The 16,646-nt window shown below is 53.3% G+C and overlaps 7 protein-coding genes and 1 non-coding gene across 8 annotated transcripts; 2 read left to right on the forward strand and 6 right to left on the reverse strand.

The window, feature by feature from the left end:
• Nucleotides 1-107: 107 nt before the first annotated feature.
• On the reverse strand, nucleotides 108-1,359 carry BKA78DRAFT_327666 (HCNGP-like protein-domain-containing protein). The gene is made up of 3 exons (XM_066889538.1): nucleotides 1,286-1,359; nucleotides 1,175-1,220; nucleotides 108-1,126 (listed from the first exon to the last, which is right to left on the reverse strand). Exons 1-3 carry the CDS (start codon nucleotides 1,349-1,351, stop codon nucleotides 363-365), a joined length of 876 nt encoding a protein of 291 aa, XP_066738477.1. The 5' UTR covers nucleotides 1,352-1,359; the 3' UTR covers nucleotides 108-362.
• Nucleotides 1,360-1,566: 207 nt separating this feature from the next.
• On the forward strand, nucleotides 1,567-2,418 carry BKA78DRAFT_259598 (proteasome subunit beta type-1 precursor; the record flags this gene model as incomplete). The annotated part of the gene is made up of 2 exons (XM_066885386.1): nucleotides 1,567-1,679; nucleotides 1,731-2,418. 2 exons carry the CDS (start codon nucleotides 1,567-1,569, stop codon nucleotides 2,416-2,418), a joined length of 801 nt encoding a protein of 266 aa, XP_066738478.1.
• A 663-nt stretch (nucleotides 2,419-3,081) lies between these two features.
• BKA78DRAFT_334111 (putative peptidase family-domain-containing protein) lies at nucleotides 3,082-4,084 on the reverse strand (the record flags this gene model as incomplete). The annotated part of the gene is made up of 4 exons (XM_066890169.1): nucleotides 3,082-3,123; nucleotides 3,173-3,609; nucleotides 3,677-3,979; nucleotides 4,042-4,084. 4 exons carry the CDS (start codon nucleotides 4,082-4,084, stop codon nucleotides 3,082-3,084), a joined length of 825 nt encoding a protein of 274 aa, XP_066738479.1.
• A 242-nt stretch (nucleotides 4,085-4,326) lies between these two features.
• Nucleotides 4,327-6,345, reverse strand: BKA78DRAFT_327677 (uncharacterized protein). The gene is made up of 2 exons (XM_066889539.1): nucleotides 5,489-6,345; nucleotides 4,327-5,433 (listed from the first exon to the last, which is right to left on the reverse strand). Exons 1-2 carry the CDS (start codon nucleotides 6,290-6,292, stop codon nucleotides 4,627-4,629), a joined length of 1,611 nt encoding a protein of 536 aa, XP_066738480.1. The 5' UTR covers nucleotides 6,293-6,345; the 3' UTR covers nucleotides 4,327-4,626.
• A 1,873-nt stretch (nucleotides 6,346-8,218) lies between these two features.
• On the forward strand, nucleotides 8,219-12,703 carry BKA78DRAFT_383846 (fatty acid oxygenase). Its single transcript, XM_066893079.1, has 13 exons — nucleotides 8,219-8,639; nucleotides 8,687-8,784; nucleotides 8,832-8,880; nucleotides 8,931-8,958; nucleotides 9,008-9,556; nucleotides 9,605-10,000; nucleotides 10,044-10,416; nucleotides 10,464-10,584; nucleotides 10,633-10,844; nucleotides 10,888-11,058; nucleotides 11,104-11,518; nucleotides 11,605-12,145; nucleotides 12,248-12,703. Exons 1-13 carry the CDS (start codon nucleotides 8,250-8,252, stop codon nucleotides 12,295-12,297), a joined length of 3,393 nt encoding a protein of 1,130 aa, XP_066738481.1. The 5' UTR covers nucleotides 8,219-8,249; the 3' UTR covers nucleotides 12,298-12,703.
• A 227-nt stretch (nucleotides 12,704-12,930) lies between these two features.
• Nucleotides 12,931-13,604, reverse strand: BKA78DRAFT_327684 (uncharacterized protein). Its single transcript, XM_066889540.1, has one exon. It carries the CDS (start codon nucleotides 13,349-13,351, stop codon nucleotides 12,980-12,982), a length of 372 nt encoding a protein of 123 aa, XP_066738482.1. The 5' UTR covers nucleotides 13,352-13,604; the 3' UTR covers nucleotides 12,931-12,979.
• Nucleotides 13,605-14,066: 462 nt separating this feature from the next.
• On the reverse strand, nucleotides 14,067-14,187 carry BKA78DRAFT_t183. The gene has a single exon. It is a non-coding gene; the product is annotated as a tRNA-Ala (tRNA).
• A 1,341-nt stretch (nucleotides 14,188-15,528) lies between these two features.
• Nucleotides 15,529-15,830, reverse strand: BKA78DRAFT_58662 (uncharacterized protein). Its single transcript, XM_066893421.1, has one exon. It carries the CDS (start codon nucleotides 15,746-15,748, stop codon nucleotides 15,578-15,580), a length of 171 nt encoding a protein of 56 aa, XP_066738483.1. The 5' UTR covers nucleotides 15,749-15,830; the 3' UTR covers nucleotides 15,529-15,577.
• Nucleotides 15,831-16,646: the final 816 nt, after the last annotated feature.

The raw sequence follows: 16,646 nt of genomic DNA on the forward strand, positions 1-16,646 counted from the left end.
GGGAGGAGAGGTGTCGGGTCGAAGAGAGAAAGCGCGGAGAGGATGTGGTGGTAGATGGAGAGATGAAGGTTGGTTGTCGGTGCTGGGTACAGCTCTGGAGCTATCGACCCGGACGCGCATTCTGGCTGCCTGGCGTGAGCCAATCAGATTGCAGAATGTCATTACATAATCATTGAGTTCAAATGCGAACTTGAGTACTATTGCCCTCTATTTTAATTGATGGGTACTTCCAAAATCATTCTACCTGATCTTTGCCCACTTCAGCTCGCGAGAAGTTTCTCTGGTTTGTTCTGAAGGGCAACATCGTGGAGATAATCCCCGCCTATCCCGCACCAACCCAACCACCACCTGCGGAAGAGCACTCATCTGTCGAACCTGCTCCTCTTACGCCGGTCATCACCTTGATCCCTCTTATCATCGTCCCTCCGCTTGCCGTTGTCCGATGTAGCAGGCGATCCGGAACTCTCCCTGCTCAGGCCCGCTCTGACTCTCTCCGCCATGCTGGTGCCCTTCCCACTGCCCAAGCCCAACCCCGACGTGCCCTCTGGGACGAATTCCACCTTTTGACTTTTTCTTTGCTCCTCCTCCCGCTTGCGACCAATCTCCTGCTGCGACTTTGCCAACTCCTCCGCATAAGCCCATCTTGGGAATTTGGTCGGCAGCGCCACATCTTCCGGTAGCGTCGTAGCATACTGGTACTCGCCGTCGATTCCCGCAAATGTCCGCAGCCTCTGCAGCAAGCTTGGGTTCCGCAGAGCAGACGTATTTTCTAGTCTGTCGTTGAAATGGTGACCCTTCTTTTTGATCTCCAGGAAGTGCGCGAATTGCGCGGTAGTTTTGGGGGGAGGCGATCCCGGCGGCGAAGGCGGAATGTCGAAATTGGGTACTTTGGGCATGGTCAAGCTTCGCACTGCGGCGCGCGCAGCAGAGTATGGTGATTGTGGCGCCGACTCTGAACCGTTCGACTCTCCGAGTCCCTCAGTCGGTGGTGCCGCAGGTCCTGGTGCTGGAGCATCGTCTCGTATGGCTTGTGGAGGAGGAAGTGAAGGTCCAGGCGCAGTCTCGGTGGATGGTGGGTTTGGTTGTTGCGATATTTGCTCTGTCCGTTCTCCCACCGCTCCATTTGCTAGAATGGTCTTAGAATCGCTCGAATGCTTTGAGTGAACCATCTTACAGTCTTTCGCCTGCCCTGGGGGATCCGCCGGTGGTGGTTTGGCCGTCTAAGACGTCCATAATTAGTAGCCATCCGCCCAATTGCTTTAAATCATACTCAGTGAGCTCTTACCTGCGGATTCTGAGGGGCCTCTGCGCCCTCGTCTTCACTGCTTCCGTAGTCGACCAGTCCGAGCATTGTATGTGTGCTGTGTTTGGAGTAGGAACGCGCCGTCGCGGTGACATCGATCCGGGGTTGGTGGTCTTGGCGCCGGGCAGGCAGCTCACAGCTGCGTGAGCTTCCAAGCTCCAACCCACCTACAACATCAACCTCTTCTTCGCCGAATCGCCCATCTCCTTCCCATCATACGTCTTTTTCTTCCACTTGCCTTTGATTCCTTCCTCCATCTCGACATGGCGTCAATCTACACCGGTGCTCCGCCAAATGGCGCCCCAGGCTATTCCTTCAGACAGACGCCCATGACCGCAACAGAGGCATCAGGCGAGAGGCAACACGGATTCTACCCGTATGGCTCAAAACATTCCCAGCTTCATTTGCATTTGCTAACATCTCGTAGCTACACCGACAACGGCGGTTCCACCCTGGGCATTTCCGGCAAAGACTTCTCGATCCTCGCTGGCGACACCCGCAGCACGTCCGGCTACAACATCAACACGCGCTACTCGCCCAAGCTGTTCAAGATCGGAGGCGACGGCTCCAACAACGAAGGTGCCCGCATGGTGCTTGCGGTAGTAGGCTTCGCCGCGGATGGCGCCGCCCTCAAGGAGCGCCTCGACACGATCGTCAAGATGTACAAGTACCAGCACGGCAAGCCGATGAGCGTGGCCGCATGCGCCCAGCGCCTCTCGCACATTCTCTACAACAAGCGCTTCTTCCCCTACTACGTGCACGCGATCCTGGGCGGCTTGGACGAGGAGGGCCGCGGCGCCCTGTACAGCTACGACCCCGTCGGCAGCTACGAGCGTGAGCAGTGCCGCGCGGCGGGTGCGGCTGCCAGCCTTATCATGCCCTTCCTCGACAACCAGGTCAACTACAAAAACCAATATGTTCCGGGCAGTGGTGTGGGACACGCATTGACGGAGAGGCCGCGGGAGCCGCTGCCGAGACAGGATGTCGAGGAGCTGGTGCAGGATGCCTTCTCGAGTGCGGTGGAGAGGCATATCGAGGTCGGTGACGGACTGCAGATGATGATCATCACGAGAGACGGCATCCAGGAGGTTTACAAGGACTTGAAGAAGGACTAAGGCACGGGCGGCAAACGCCGTGGAAGGAGGGTCGCATAATCACTCGGAGCTTGGTTGAAGGATAGAGAATCATGAAGACTGCTATGACAATCTTTCATCGTCCCGAGCTTTGAAGACATGATGGAAATCCCTTGACACTTTGTGATGCGGACCATCATTCGATCTCAAAACTGGGACTTCATGAAGCCAACCACAAATCCTCCACCTAAGCTGATATACCAAGCCCGTTGCGTCATAACATCATTCCAAGGGCCCATCGGAAGTTTCTGAAGTTGTTAGACGAGGCAAGTCCCCGAATCCTTTCGGCCTGCCTTACTCGGGGAGCACGTGGACTTTTGAACAGTCGAGCTGAATCCTGCTTTCCAGTGACGTGATATGAGCCTATCATCTTACCCGTCATGAAAGCAAAGGGTATTTGCACAACCCAAAGTTTATATCAAGCAAATGTTCAAAAGGTGTCAGAGTCCAGCATCGCTTGTCTCGACACGCCGCCTTTTCCTCAAACTATGGGTAATGCCGAATCAATTGGTCATGAATTGCTGCTGAACCTATTCCAGACAGATACTAGAAACTAAAGCGAGCCCTGATTTTACTTGGACCTCAAGTCAACGCAAGTCTATGTCTCCGTTCAGACGTCACACATTATCGTCCTGGTCGTAGCCACTAATCACAGTGGACGTCCCCATCGTCATGGGTGTGGCACTCCTGAAGCAAGATCAAAGGGTCAGTCCTATTCAACTGCAGCATTCTTCACGTCCGGACCCGCACTTACCTTTGCACCTCCATTAGCTGCAGTAGCATTGTCAGTGCTGGTCTCGAGGGAATGCTCCTCCCCCTCGACCTCGCCGCCTGTACAACCAACGCCAGGGGCAGCAACGTCGTAAGCGTAGACATCAATGGCAAAATACTGAAGGGTATCGCTGTTGACGGGGCTCTTTGTCGGATCCTCCTGGGCGAGCTCCAGGACCCCGGCATAGTCCTCAGCGTAGTGCTCGACAACGCCCTCGCTGACGCGCGGGACGTGGAGGAGGCGGTGCATCAGGTCAGTCGCCCAAAAGGTTTCGACCTTGGACCCGGCGACCGTGTAGCCCAGGTTGCAGACGGAGGAAAGCGGCCGCCGGATCGCGAACGAGAGCGGGCAGATGACGGTTTCGAGGGTCGCGTTTGCGCCGCGCCAGTGGCCGGCCCATTCTGCGAGGGGGCTCCGCGTCAGTAGAGTGGATCAGATGGGAGTGCGTGGTGTTGCGGTTGGGCGTACGGTCTTGGGTGGCGCAGTTGCGATCGGGGTCGTCGCAGCGGAAGACGACGCCCGTCTTGTCGGCATTGACGATGCGGTCGTACCAGCCAACGGGGGGCGCGGTAGAGCCGTTGCCAAAGTACTTCTGGACAAAGTCGGACTCGGCGCCGAACTTTAAGAGGTGGTCTCTGGCGTGTTCGGCCAGCGCGACTGCCTCGTCCAGGCCTTCGCGGAGTTGGCGCCGGAGGGTCGAGTTGCAGGACGGGTGGATGGTGTAGTCCTTGGTCCAACCCTCGGCCCAGTCGTAGATGGAGGCGGAGTCGTCTGGCTTGGGGGCAGAATCAACCTCGGTGCTCGCGGGGGGATAATGGGAGAGGCAATGGCACCGCAGAGGAGCAGGAGAGCGGTGGCAGTTGACTTGACCATCATTTTGAATGCTGAGGCACTCGAGGCTGCTCGATTGACTGCTTTTGATATCTACCCAAGAGAGACATGCTGGTATTTATAGTCAAGCTTGTGATGCATCACAGGTCAATCCAATGTGTACTCATAGTGAACGAACAGTCTTGTCAGTAGTTGAACGCGCCCTCCGGCGGATCTAAGGTCCCGAGGCCATCAAGGTGTCTCTCGCAGCGAGCAACGAGTAAGCATCATTCCACAAAGCAACTGGAGGCCCCACATATATTCGGGAACGCAGACCATTTGAGGTTAGAAATAAGCTTGCATCTCAGCGTTTCTTTGCAGTCTTTCTTCTTGGCTTCTTGGTGTGGAATTTCAGCTGCTCCATCGGCCCTCCTCATCTCCATCTCGTTGATCCGAGCAACCATTACCTCAGCTCCAAGAATTCACCACAAATGATTTTTCTGATGCCCAGCTTTGCCAAGTTATATGTGCCCGGAGAGCTGCTTGAAACGGGAAAGTTATGGTAATCGGGTGGCATCCAAGCATTACACTTTCCCCTCAGCAGCACCTCAGACTCTCGCGTGCGTCTCGCCAACTGGATCGCCCTCCTCGGCGACAATCTTCCACTGTCCCATGCCATACTCCGGCGGAGCTTTCCTAACACCTCTCCCACCTCCCCCAATAATCAGGTTCCCCGGCCTGTAGTTGGAATCGTGCTGCATGCGCTTGATGACCGAGTGGTGCACCAGCACGTCCATGGGCACGTCGCGCACCTCGCCCTTGGGAAGCGGCCAGGCGATGCTCTTCCAGCTGCCATCTTCGCAAAGGTCCATCCGCCGGAACGGGATCCACTCCATGAAGTTCCAGCACATGACGCTGAAGTGTGGGACGCCGTTGTTGAAGCAGAGGACGTCGTGAAGTTTGCCGCGTGTGGCGGCGGAGTGCAGGGAGCCGTGGAAGTCCTTTTTGGTGGGAAAGCGGTGAGTTTTATGTTCTTCCTTATCCTTGTCCTTGTCGTCTTCATCCTTGTCATGCTTGTGGCCATTGTGCTTGTGGTTTGGAGGAGCCGCTGCCAGAGCAGGAGCTTCCTCATTCAGCCCGGGGGATGGCTGGATGACGTTGATACCAGGAACTGGCTGCGGCGACGTTGTTGGCGACGGCATTGAAGTTGGTGGCGGCGATATTTGCGGAGAGATGACTGTGTCGCGCCGCACGTACTCTGATGGTTCATCTTCTGGGCAACAGTTGAGCGCCCGCAGCTTCTTCTCGTCGAATTGGAGTCCGGCGCGCTGTGCCTCGCGAACCATCCAAACAAGTGGGATGTGGCTGAGTGCGGTGTCTTCGTCCTTGTCCAAGGGCCATCCGCCGCCAATGTCCTATTTTGCGCAGATTAGCCGAGAAGCTCGAAGGGTTGACGGGGAGGATGCTTACGGCATGACATCCGGAGAACCAGACCTCCTGAATGTCTTGTGGGTCTTGGTCAGAATCGTACCCCGTATCGTGACGGTCAGGCGCAGACGACTGCTGCGAGAGTTCGCTGATGGCACGCGAACGGCCCCTATAAGCCCCGCTTGGTGACATGCCCGGACTCAGGGATCGCAAACCAGACGTCTCTGAGCTATCTCTGTAAGCCCTCGGGACGTTGAGCTTGCGATTGAAAGCATTATGCCGTTCCGGACTTTGGGCTGGACTAAGCTCTGGCTTGTTGCGGGCAGCAAGATGATCCTCGTCTTCTTCGACGACGTTGGGGTGTCTACCGGAGGTCCATCGATGGTGGTGGTGCCGCTTTTTCGTCGTCTTGACTTCTGAGATCAGGTCCTGCCGGAACTTGGCTCGTCTCTCGTCAATCGCAACGGCATGCCGAATCACCCTGGCCGTACTGCGTGCTGTGTATGGGAACTTGCTGCGCTGCATCCACGCATTCTCAAAGGTAGGTACGCTGTTGACGGTATCAAACAGGCCCAGGAATCGGATTCGGCGGACTGGGCGGCTGAAAGTCTCGCGAAAAGCGCACATGAAATCGCGCAGGTACCTCTTTTCGTCCCTCTCTTCTTCAGTGCGCTCTTGACGAGTCTGCCACTTTTGGAACGTCTTCCATGCAAAACGACACATTTCCTCGTTGCCAGCGGTGAGCAGCCCAATGTGATCGAGCATCTCGGCAAGGAAGCGGGCAGTGTACGCGCCTCGTGAGAATCCAAAAAAGTAGATTTCATCGCCAGGGAGGTAGTAGCGCATCAGAAACTAGACAAGGTGAGTAGAGGCTCGAACATGAGTTTTTGGGACACTCACCTTATAGCCACCCATGACGTGCTCAGCAAAAGACGTGCCAATCGCCGAGTCTTTCGCCTTGAGATACCAGGACTTGAATCTTGCATAGTGGGAGGTATGGCTGTATGAGCCAGTCGTGACATACGTCCCAATGCCTGGCTGATAGTAGTGGAATTGGCTGCCATCACCTCTATCGAGCATCCGGTAAATCTTCAAAATGTTGGAGTCTGAGTTCGTTCCGGAAAATTTATTGCCAGTTCCATCAAAGCACAAGACGAATTTTCTCTGGCCGCGCTTCTGCAGGGCCAGCTGTGCAGGTTGATATTGCACATCACCCCTCGGGCTGGCGCCCCTTGTACTTCGTCCGAGAGTAAAAGGTGCGTTTTCAGGAGACATGATGGAGCAAACTTGGTCAGGGAGTCAGGATGAGCCTCAACCATGTCTGGATTTAAGATGTCGTTTGGAGGCGGCAGCAGCTGCGGCGCAAGCACATGATCGGCGATTCTGGTGCATTGAACAATGAAGCCACGAACAATGGAGCCATCGACCAAAGCAGGTGAAACCTATGCCATGGGACGCGAAGGGGCGGGGATGGGGGCCGGAGGCGACCACAACATTCCCAAAGGTCCCATTGGCTTTGGATCGGCACATTGTTTGGCCCAGATGGGAGATTCGGCTTCACCGGTCCTCTCAGTGGCATTTAGACGCATGGAACATTTTCGTGGGCCGAGGATGGACAACGGCAGCGTGCAGAGAGACGGCAGGCGTCAGAGTGTTGTGCTGTGCGAGCTGTGGTCGACGGAAAAAAGGTGAGGTGGTCGTTGTACAGGAGCTGTGGTCCGAGCGCCTCCCGCCTACCACTGCGTCCAGCGGCATCCCTCGTCACCAAACCACTCCACCTCATTCGTCCAATCAATTTTCCATCGTCGCACAGCCGTCTGTCCCCTTGAGAAGATCTTCCGGGAGCCAATCCGATCGCTTGCGTTGGGCATCACCTCTTCCTCAGCGGCAGCTCGCCCGCCGCTCGTGGCTCCCTGGGACATGGCCACTCTGCCAGCTCCTCACTTTGCGTCCCGTCGCACAGCACCTCTAATTCGGCTCGTATACGTGCGAGGCTACTGACGAGGCGTTCTAAAACAAAGATGAGCATATCTGGTGGTCGTCTTCAGCTCGCCACTTTCAACAACCCACACCATCAAAGTACCCTAATGTGACGACTACTTGTTTTTCTTGGGCCACCTGCCATCACAATTGCTCTAGTATCTCCAATATCAGCGACGGACCCATCTTTCGGTACCATCGGAATCGCTTACAGCACCTGCTGCAATGAATTGGCGCTGTGCAGCCTTCCACGCAATATTCCTTTTTGTAAAACCGAATGCCTCAGGTGATGCATCATAATCCGACGGGAGCCTGCCGCGAGATCGCCCAAGGCCAGCAACATGAAGCCACTCTTGGTCAAGCACTTCTGTAAGAGCCGGTCCAATGGTCTCTTGAACATTGTGGAGGCGTCGATGGGCGCTAGATCCGGTGAAAAAGTACGCCTACCAGCTGTACCGCTTTACATCACAGCTTGCGTCAGTGGAGATCTCTACCCAGAGTGGCTTCACAAGTGCTTTATGGCTTCTCGGCATGACCGCATGCCTTGATTTCCTTTGCGTGGAGGTATGAGGTGTCGGTGTATCCGTCCCGTGGCGAGTGTAGTACTTGGGACCAACACCCCGCGGATCGCCCAACTTTTCAAGGGCTGGTTTGCTTGCGCTCGGCCTGCAATTTTGATAACTCTGCAGCAATCTGCTGGCTATCTTGACCCTTGCCTGTCCTTTGCGCAATAAACTGACGTACATTCCCCATGACTCTTTCCACAACCTCTGTTGCCCTTTTATCACTGTTCCTTGCAGTAACGATCTGGCAATCTACCAAAATGCTGCGCCGAATTTCGACCAACTTCAAACGAGACAAGAAGAAAGAGAATGGGACAGCGAATGGCTATTCAAGAAAAGATAGCGCCCATCCAACCAGTCCAGAAGAGCACACCTCTCGCAAGAATTCGCATTCTGACGCGAGCTCAAGCGATGAGGATGCCAATAGCTTGTTCACCCAATTTGCTACTGTCCTCCATGCGTCCCGTCGACCTTTGCCAAATCAGACTGGCGATGGTTCCTACGTCAAGAAAGACTCCTCGGCGGGAATCATGGACAACCTCAAATCCCTCGGAATCAAGGATTACATGACTTTGAGGGATGTCTTGCAAAACAAAGCAAAGAAGGAGCTCTTGGACGACAAGACCTATCTCATGGAGCGAGTTATCCAGGTGAGTTTCATTCTTGATGCAATGTAATCAACTAACTTAGTGTCCAGCTTGTCTCTGCGCTTCCCGGAAACTCGAGTGTTCGCACAGATCTCACAAATGCTTTTGTCGACGAGCTATGGGACTGCCTGCAGCACCCTCCACTTTCGTATGGTTTTCATTTCAATTGCGAAGTTTGAAGCTGACTTGGATCAGATATATGGGAGATCGCTTCAAGTATCGCCAGGCTGACGGCTCCTTCAACGTATGCTGCAAGCAGAATTTGCCCTTGGGAACGTTAGCTGACTGATATAGAACATCATGTACCCTCATCTAGGAGCAGGTAAGGCAATGGAACAATTCAGAAAACTGGCCAATGCTAATAGACGTAGCGAATACTCCGTATGCTCGTAGCGTGCAGCCCAAGACCATTCAACAGGGAGCACTTCCGGACCCAGGTACCGTCTTCGATGCAGTCTTTGCGCGAGAAGAATTCCGGGAGCACCCCAACAAGGTTTCCAGTATTCTCTTCTACTGGGCGTCTTTGATCATTCACGATCTCTTCCAAACTGACCACAAGGACTTTTCCATCTCCAAAACTTCCTCGTACCTCGACCTTTCACCCCTCTATGGCGACAACCAAAAAGACCAAGACAAGATTCGCACCTTCAAAGACGGCAAGCTCAAGCCTGATTGCTTTGCCGAGGAGCGTCTGCTCGGATTCCCTCCGGGATGTGGTGTCCTTTTGATCATGTTCAACCGCTTCCACAACTACGTCGTCGAACAGCTTGCTGCCATCAATGAAGGTGGAAAATTCTCCAAGCCGAATCTAAATGCCTTGCCTCCGGACATGGTGTCAGATGCTTGGAAGAAATACGACAACGACCTCTTCCAGACTGGCAGGCTGATCACGTGTGGACTGTACATGAACATTACTTTGGGTGGGCCTCTCTCGAAATAGTCTTGTTCAAACACTAATGCCTGTGCAGGCGATTACTTGAGAACCATTGTCAACCTCAACCGGAGTAACACAACATGGACACTGGATCCCCGCGTCGACATGGCCAAAGTCTTTGGAACTGATGGCACCCCGCGCGGTGTCGGGAACCAGGTTTCTGCAGAATTCAACTTGGTGTACCGCTGGCACTCGGCGACAAGCAAACGCGACGAGGAGTGGACGGAGAAAGAATACCAGCGCCTGTTCAAAAAGCCTTCTGCTGAAGTCTCGATGGCAGAGCTCATGTCTGGTCTGGCTCTGTGGGACAAGACCTTGCCTGAAGATCCCATGAAGCGAGATTTTGCAAATCTTGAGCGTGGATCTGATGGCAAGTTTAGTGACGACGCTTTAGTAGAAATTCTTGCCGACAGCATCGAAGATACTGCAGGTAAGGGCAGCCCAAGAAATGTGTGGCCTACGCTAATTGATAGGTGCTTTCGGGGCAAACAACGTGCCAAAGGCTCTCCGTGCCGTCGAGATCCTGGGCATGCAGCAGTCAAGAAAATGGGGGTTGGCCACGTTGAACGAGTTCCGCAAGTTCTTTGGCCTCAAGCCTCACGAGACTTTCGAAGAGATCAACAGTGATCCCAAGGTCGCTGATCAGTTGCGCCATCTGTACAACCATCCTGATTTTGTCGAACTCTATCCAGGTCTGGTTACAGAGGAAGCAAAGACTCCCATGGTGCCCGGAGTCGGAATTGCGCCGACATTTACCATTTCCAAGGCCATTCTCTCGGATGCTGTGGTCCTTGTCCGTGGCGACAGGTTCTACACTATTGACTATCACGCGAAGAACCTGACAAAGTAGGTGACGCGACATCACAGTCATGTCTGTACTGACAAGACGACAGTTGGGGCTACACTGAAGCTTCTTACGACTTGAACATCGAACAAGGATGTGTGTTTTACAAGCTCTTCCTCAGGGCATTCCCCAATCACTTCAAGCCAAACTCGATCTATGCGCACTACCCGGTAAGTGCTGAATGGGACATGGCAACAACGGAGCTGACAAAATTCAAGATGACTATACCTTCTGAGAACCGGAAGATTATGCAAACCCTTGGTCGCGAAAGTCACTACTCATATGATCGCCCCACGTTGATCAAGCCTAGGGTAAACATCACGTCCTACCTCGGAGCAAAGTCTGTCCTCGAGAATCAGGCAAACTTCAAGGTCACATGGGGAGCGACTTTGGAGGAACTGATGGGCAAGGGTGGTGCCAACTTCATGCTGTATGTTTTTGATCCCGGTGTTTGTCTTCCCTAACACTCATAGGTCTGGCGACACTCCACTCAACACCAACCAGAGAAAGACCATGGCCAAGACTTTGTACCGGGAAAATTGGCACCAGGATGTCAAGAAGTTTTACGAGCACATCACTCTGAAACTCTTGCACGAAAAGTCGTTCAAGATTGCGGGGAAGAACACCGTCGACCTCACCAGAGAGTAAGTTCCAGCAACTCGGATACGACTTTTTGCTCACCAGTCTAGTGTCGGCAATCTGGCCCACGTTCACTTTGCGTCCAACGTTTTCTCTCTTCCCCTCAAGACGGCCGAGAACCCAAGGGGCATCTTCACCGAGCACGAGATGTACATGGCGCTCGCCGTCATCTTCATCTGCATCTTCTTCGACATGGATCCGGCCAAGTCATTCCCGCTGCACATTGCCGCAAAGGCCGTAGCAAAGGGACTCGGCAAGCTCATCGAGGCCAACGTCAAGTCGGTTAGCATGACCAGCTGGGTCGCCAAGGTCGCCGATTCGTTCCGTGAGAATGAGTCGTTCTTGACTGAGTATGGTGTTCATATGGTCCGCCGGTTGCTCGAGTCGGGCTTGAGTACGGAGCAGGTTGCTTGGTCGCAAGTTTTCCCCACGGCCTGCGCGATGGTCCCCAACCAGGCCCAAGTTGTAAGTTGAAACACATATCATTCCTGCCCTATCAGTCGCCTTTTTTCTTCCCTGCTTCTGCATCCAGTACTCATCTACAACCGCAGTTCACACAAATCCTCGACTTCTACCTCTCTCCGGCCGGCTCATCTCACCTCCCCGAAATCAATCGCATTGCCAAAATCAACACTTCTGAAACCGATAAGCTGCTTCTGCACTATTGCATGGAAGCCATCCGTCTGAATGGAACCTTCGGCTCCTACCGGCGCGCAACCAGCAGCACAACAATCTTCGACGGGCCCGCCTCGTCGCCCGACTCCAACCCAATCCCCGTCGAAGCAGGCGACAACGTCTTCGTATCCTTCGTGGACAAGGCGGCAAAGGACCCAACCATTTTCCCAGAACCTGAAAAGGTGCGCCTGGATCGGCCGCTCGAAAGCTACATCAACTATGGTGCGGGACCTCACACATGCCTCGGAAAAGACGCGTCGCAAGTTGCGTTGACGGCGATGTTGCGTACTGTTGGTGCGCTCGATGGTTTGCGCCGAGCTCCGGGCGACCCAGGACAGCTCAAGAAGGTTCCTCGGCCAGGTGGATTCTACGTCTATATGCGCGAGGATGGCGGCAGCTACTTCCCGTTCCCACTGTGTAAGTCCCTATCCTGGCTCTGCCGCTTTTGCTTCTCTTTACCACGTCTCCGATCTTTTGCTTCTAATGTCTCTTACTGACTCTGTCTTCCCAAACTTGTAGCATGGCAAGTGCAGTATGATGGCGAATTGCCTCCTTTGAAGGCCCTCTAAGCCGGAAATGATCTTTGGATCAAGCGAAATGCGCGGCATGCCACAGCAGGCAAACAGATCAGGTAAGCGTCAGAAAGCAAGTGATGGGCAAGAAAGTCCCAGTCAAAGGCAGTCAATTGGTGGAAGGATGGATATGTACTGTACTTCACTCTCTTTTGATGTTCAAGGCTATCTCGCTTGATCAAAGTGTTGGGCTGCATTGTTATTTTTGGCAACTCAGATTGACCTGTCCAACATCAAGCCAGCATCACACATGGTCTTGTGCATTGGTGCTGAATCAATACGCGCGGCGGATGAGAAGCAATTGTGCAAACTTATCCAGCAGGTGGAAAATGGGACTATCAAAGCTCAATTTATGTATGAAGAATCCTTCAAGTCATAATCAAAGAGCACCACCACAGTGGCCAGCCGCTCATGGCCACCGTCTGCTACGCCACGAGATGCAGAAAAAGAAGGTGGTATCAGAATAGCACCCGCCCTCCAGCTTCCATGGCCAATTCCTGAGACGTGTGGGAAAAAACGAGATGAAGGGCCAACCGTTCGTCCAGGACGGACGGACTCCCTTCTGCCATCTCCATCTCATTTCAGCGCTCCGCCACGCAACAGCCGGGCCCGTCCGTCCGTCTCCCCGTACCGCCCGTTCCGCCCGCTCGGCGCTGCGAATGCCAAACGGCCAACGTCATTATTGTTCTTTGGTCTTTGTTGATGCCCGACACCTTCGACTCGATGTCAGTCGCCACGACGCTGAGACGGCTCCAGCGTGCAAGATCGCAATGGCAATTTGCATCGTCGTTGCCACGGCCATCACGGTGGCCATTTTCCATTGCCTAAGGCTTTTGATGTTCGAGTGCTGATAATGATATGACCACATGCAGTGAGCATAGGCACGATACCAAGATACTCGCTCCTCGTCGACCATCCCAACTTTCACCCATCCTGCCTTGCGTCGCGTGCCCCTCGCTCCCTGCAGCAGCACGCGCATCGCGGCATCACCAATCCCCAATCTCCAGCCTCCATATACCCCATCCATCCGGCAACGACACAAAACGCTCATCCTTCCCCGTCCATCAGTAGTCGGCAGTCACCCGTGCGCATCTGCGCGAATTTTCCAGACACCTTCTAGAAGCAGGCATGGTCCGGTGGTGGGCTGGGCGACGATCCAACCTCAGTCATGTCCCAAGCAGTGCAACCCAAGGCCAACCGACCAGCGTCTAGCACAAGACACGACAATCCCATCTTCTTGGCTTTCGGACTTGTCTGCGATGAGGTGCTGCGCGGTTGCGTTCCGCTCGTGTCGCGCCTAGGTGTCGCTCAGGGTCTGAGCAAGCGGCGGCATTTCGGCGACGAGGGGACGAGAGGCGGAGAGGCCGCGGTGCGATCCGACTGGACAACTCTCTCTCCCCGATGCGCGCGTCGTCGCAGAGAAAGAGAGTCGCTGAAGAGCTTGGTGTTCCAAAAAAGAGCAAGAAAAATTTGGTCGGCGTTGTTCCGCATCAGGGACGCCAGCGCCCATGACGCCCTCCTCGACACTTCAACCACGCCACGCAACAACGCACCGTAAAACGAAGCGCACCGTCTCCCCGGCCTATCCATCCATTCGTCTCGTGGTCCCTTGGTCGTTGGTCCGTCCGTGCGCGTCCTCGTCTCGTCTCGCGTCGCGTCGCCCGTCTCCACCACGCCCCCCTCCGCACGCACCCCCCTGAACAAAAAAAAACTCTTCAACACCACTAACCACCTTTATCTAATGCTTCAGATGAAGCAGAAGCAGCTGGATCCGCCGGGAATTGAACCCGGGACCTCTCCCATTTCAGAATTAGCTCGATCTAGACCGCTCTTGTGAAGCGGTGTTGATGTTGCTAAGGGAGTGTCATACCCCTAGACCACAGACCCGATTGGTGGTTGTTTGTGTTGTTGATGGGAGAGAGCTGGACAACAGAGATTATGAATGCAGTGAACAGACAGGGGGAGACTGTTCTGAGTTCTCCCAAAATTTCACCTCTTTTTCAATTTCTCACTGCTTCACCAACGGCAATTTTCGGAAGCAATTGGTTGATTCAAAAAGCCCCAGAAGACAAAACACACTAAAAGTCCATTTGATTGCAGCAGAACACATCCGTCTTTCGAATTGCATCGCGTGTGGGTCACAGGAGTTGGCCGATTTCAAGGAGAATTCCAATGTCCGCAAGGCGCATTTTTGCGTGCAACGAGCCCCCACAACACAATGGCAAGGCCATGTGCTTGCCGAAGACTTCTAAGATCATTTTTGAAAAGACATGGGCCATGGTTTGGCAACCTCATTGAGCAAATCTCGATCAAGATGCTACAGTCATCTCATCCCATCCCTCTTTTCCGGGAACGACTCGACCCTCGTTCCCTGGAAATGTGTGTTTGACTGCTTGTAGACTCGATTAGGCTCTTACATGATCATTTTCCTGCGACACGGAAACACCAATGGCGATGAAGTCTCGGCATTCGTTGACAGGAAAGGGAGGGTATAGATTGCGAAGATATAACGTGAATATGACCAGTGTTGGCAGTAAAGCAATGCAACGCAATTAAGTTGTCTATCGCGTTGCGTTGTTTTGAGCAGTATCTGGCATCAATTGCGTTGAATTGCCTTCGTTGCTAGGTTGCTGTAACCTTCTTGAAATTACCCTTTTTGGTAGGTACTACACCACATGTGATGTGATAAACCTTCCACGCGATAGGAGTAAGTCATCAAAATGCTCCAAAATTTCTAAACAGTGAGTAAATGGTAGTCCTTGGATCTATTTCCTTGCTAAAAAGTTGAAATCAGGCCAAATTTAGCTCATGATACATCTTTTTTTTTTTTAGTAGTAGTAGTCGAAGCAACTGAGCAACGAAGCCAACGAAGCCAACCCAGTATCAACTCAATATTGATTGATTGCTGAATTTATAAACACGGATTGCGTTGCGTTGCTGCCAACCCTGAGTATGACTGCTTCAAAACTCTCATTTCTACCTCCAATGGTATTGGTCCCGGCGAGAGATTTTTTTGATGTCGCTGCATCGATGCCTGAATGCTCCATGGTGCTCGGACATGAATTTGCGAAATCATTACTTGAAAGTGATCCCCAATTTCAAATATCATTACGTTTTCCTTACGAGTTTATTCAGAGACTAGGAATGGAAAGAATACATGTATCTTGGGACCAGCTGTAGAGCAGTGTCTGTATATCAGCCCAATTCCCTCCCACAGCATTAGCGTAGGGCCTGCGTTTTTTGCCGTCCACTCATTGTACACCAACGCTATGTCATTTTATAGACCATCGGTTGCTCCCTGTGACTCCAGATCCTTGGTGACAAAGTCGTAAGTCAGCGCCAATCCCATAATGGCGAAGTAGAGCGCCAGGAAGTAGTAGTGCAGGAACAGCTGGCGCTGCATGAGGTAGAAGGGGAAGTAGTGGAAGAACCATCCCAAAAGAATCATGCCGACTTCGTAGTCCCTTGATACTTCACCGTTTCCAAACCCCGCTTGTCCGAGAGGTATGAATGCTCCCTGTGACTTCACGTTGGGACGTAGTCATTTCTAAATCCCGTTCGTCCGAGAGGCATGAATGCTCCCTGTACGCACGCCTTTTGACATAGAAATTTTTCATCTCTCTGCGGTTGTTCTCTTCGGTCCGATCTGTTGGTGGTTGCGGACTTGCGGCAGTGCCGCGAGCTGAGGCTCTGCGGACAAGAGCAGGGGATACTCTCGGAACATTGGGGACGCGAACGTGAAGATTCCTTTGAAACTACATACACTTTGTCAGTATTTGGCACGGGAAGGTGGAGCCGCGTACTCACGTTATCTGGAAGTCCTGCTGGGCAATCCATAGCTCGAGCCTGAGAGCGTTTCGAATCCTGTGGCGATCAGAAGAACCCTTGTCTACATGTGCGCAGAAGTTTTCGTAAGGCCGCTCCTTATCGAAGCGGGCATGGCAGGCGGGACATAAGTCCATCAGGATGATCGGGGCGTCAGCGACTTGCTGGAAGGCTGAGAGGATGTGGAGTGTGAGGGCCTTCTTCTCGTCGGGCACGGCAACGAAATCCATCAGCTCATTCTTTTTCCGACAGGATCCTGTGTTTGGTTAGCATTTTGAGTACATGTTAATCAGAATAGTGAAGCGGAAATACCGAATACGAGGTATACAGCCTTTCCTTTGTGTTGCTTGAACACCGGCAGCATCCGCCGCACCCACTCGGCACCTTCAGGAATGTAACCCAAGACTTCATCGAGCGTTGCGCCTTCCCAATGCTCGCGCAGCACATGCATGACGTCCTCCACACGAGGAAAGGCTTTATCAAAACCAGTCGGCCCGTGAAACTGTTGTTCCTGTTAGGAG

Source organism: Phyllosticta capitalensis (genome assembly GCF_038381095.1).
Source record: "Phyllosticta capitalensis strain CBS 128856 chromosome Unknown BKA78scaffold_13, whole genome shotgun sequence".
Classification (NCBI taxonomy): Eukaryota; Fungi; Ascomycota; class Dothideomycetes; order Botryosphaeriales; family Phyllostictaceae; genus Phyllosticta; species Phyllosticta capitalensis.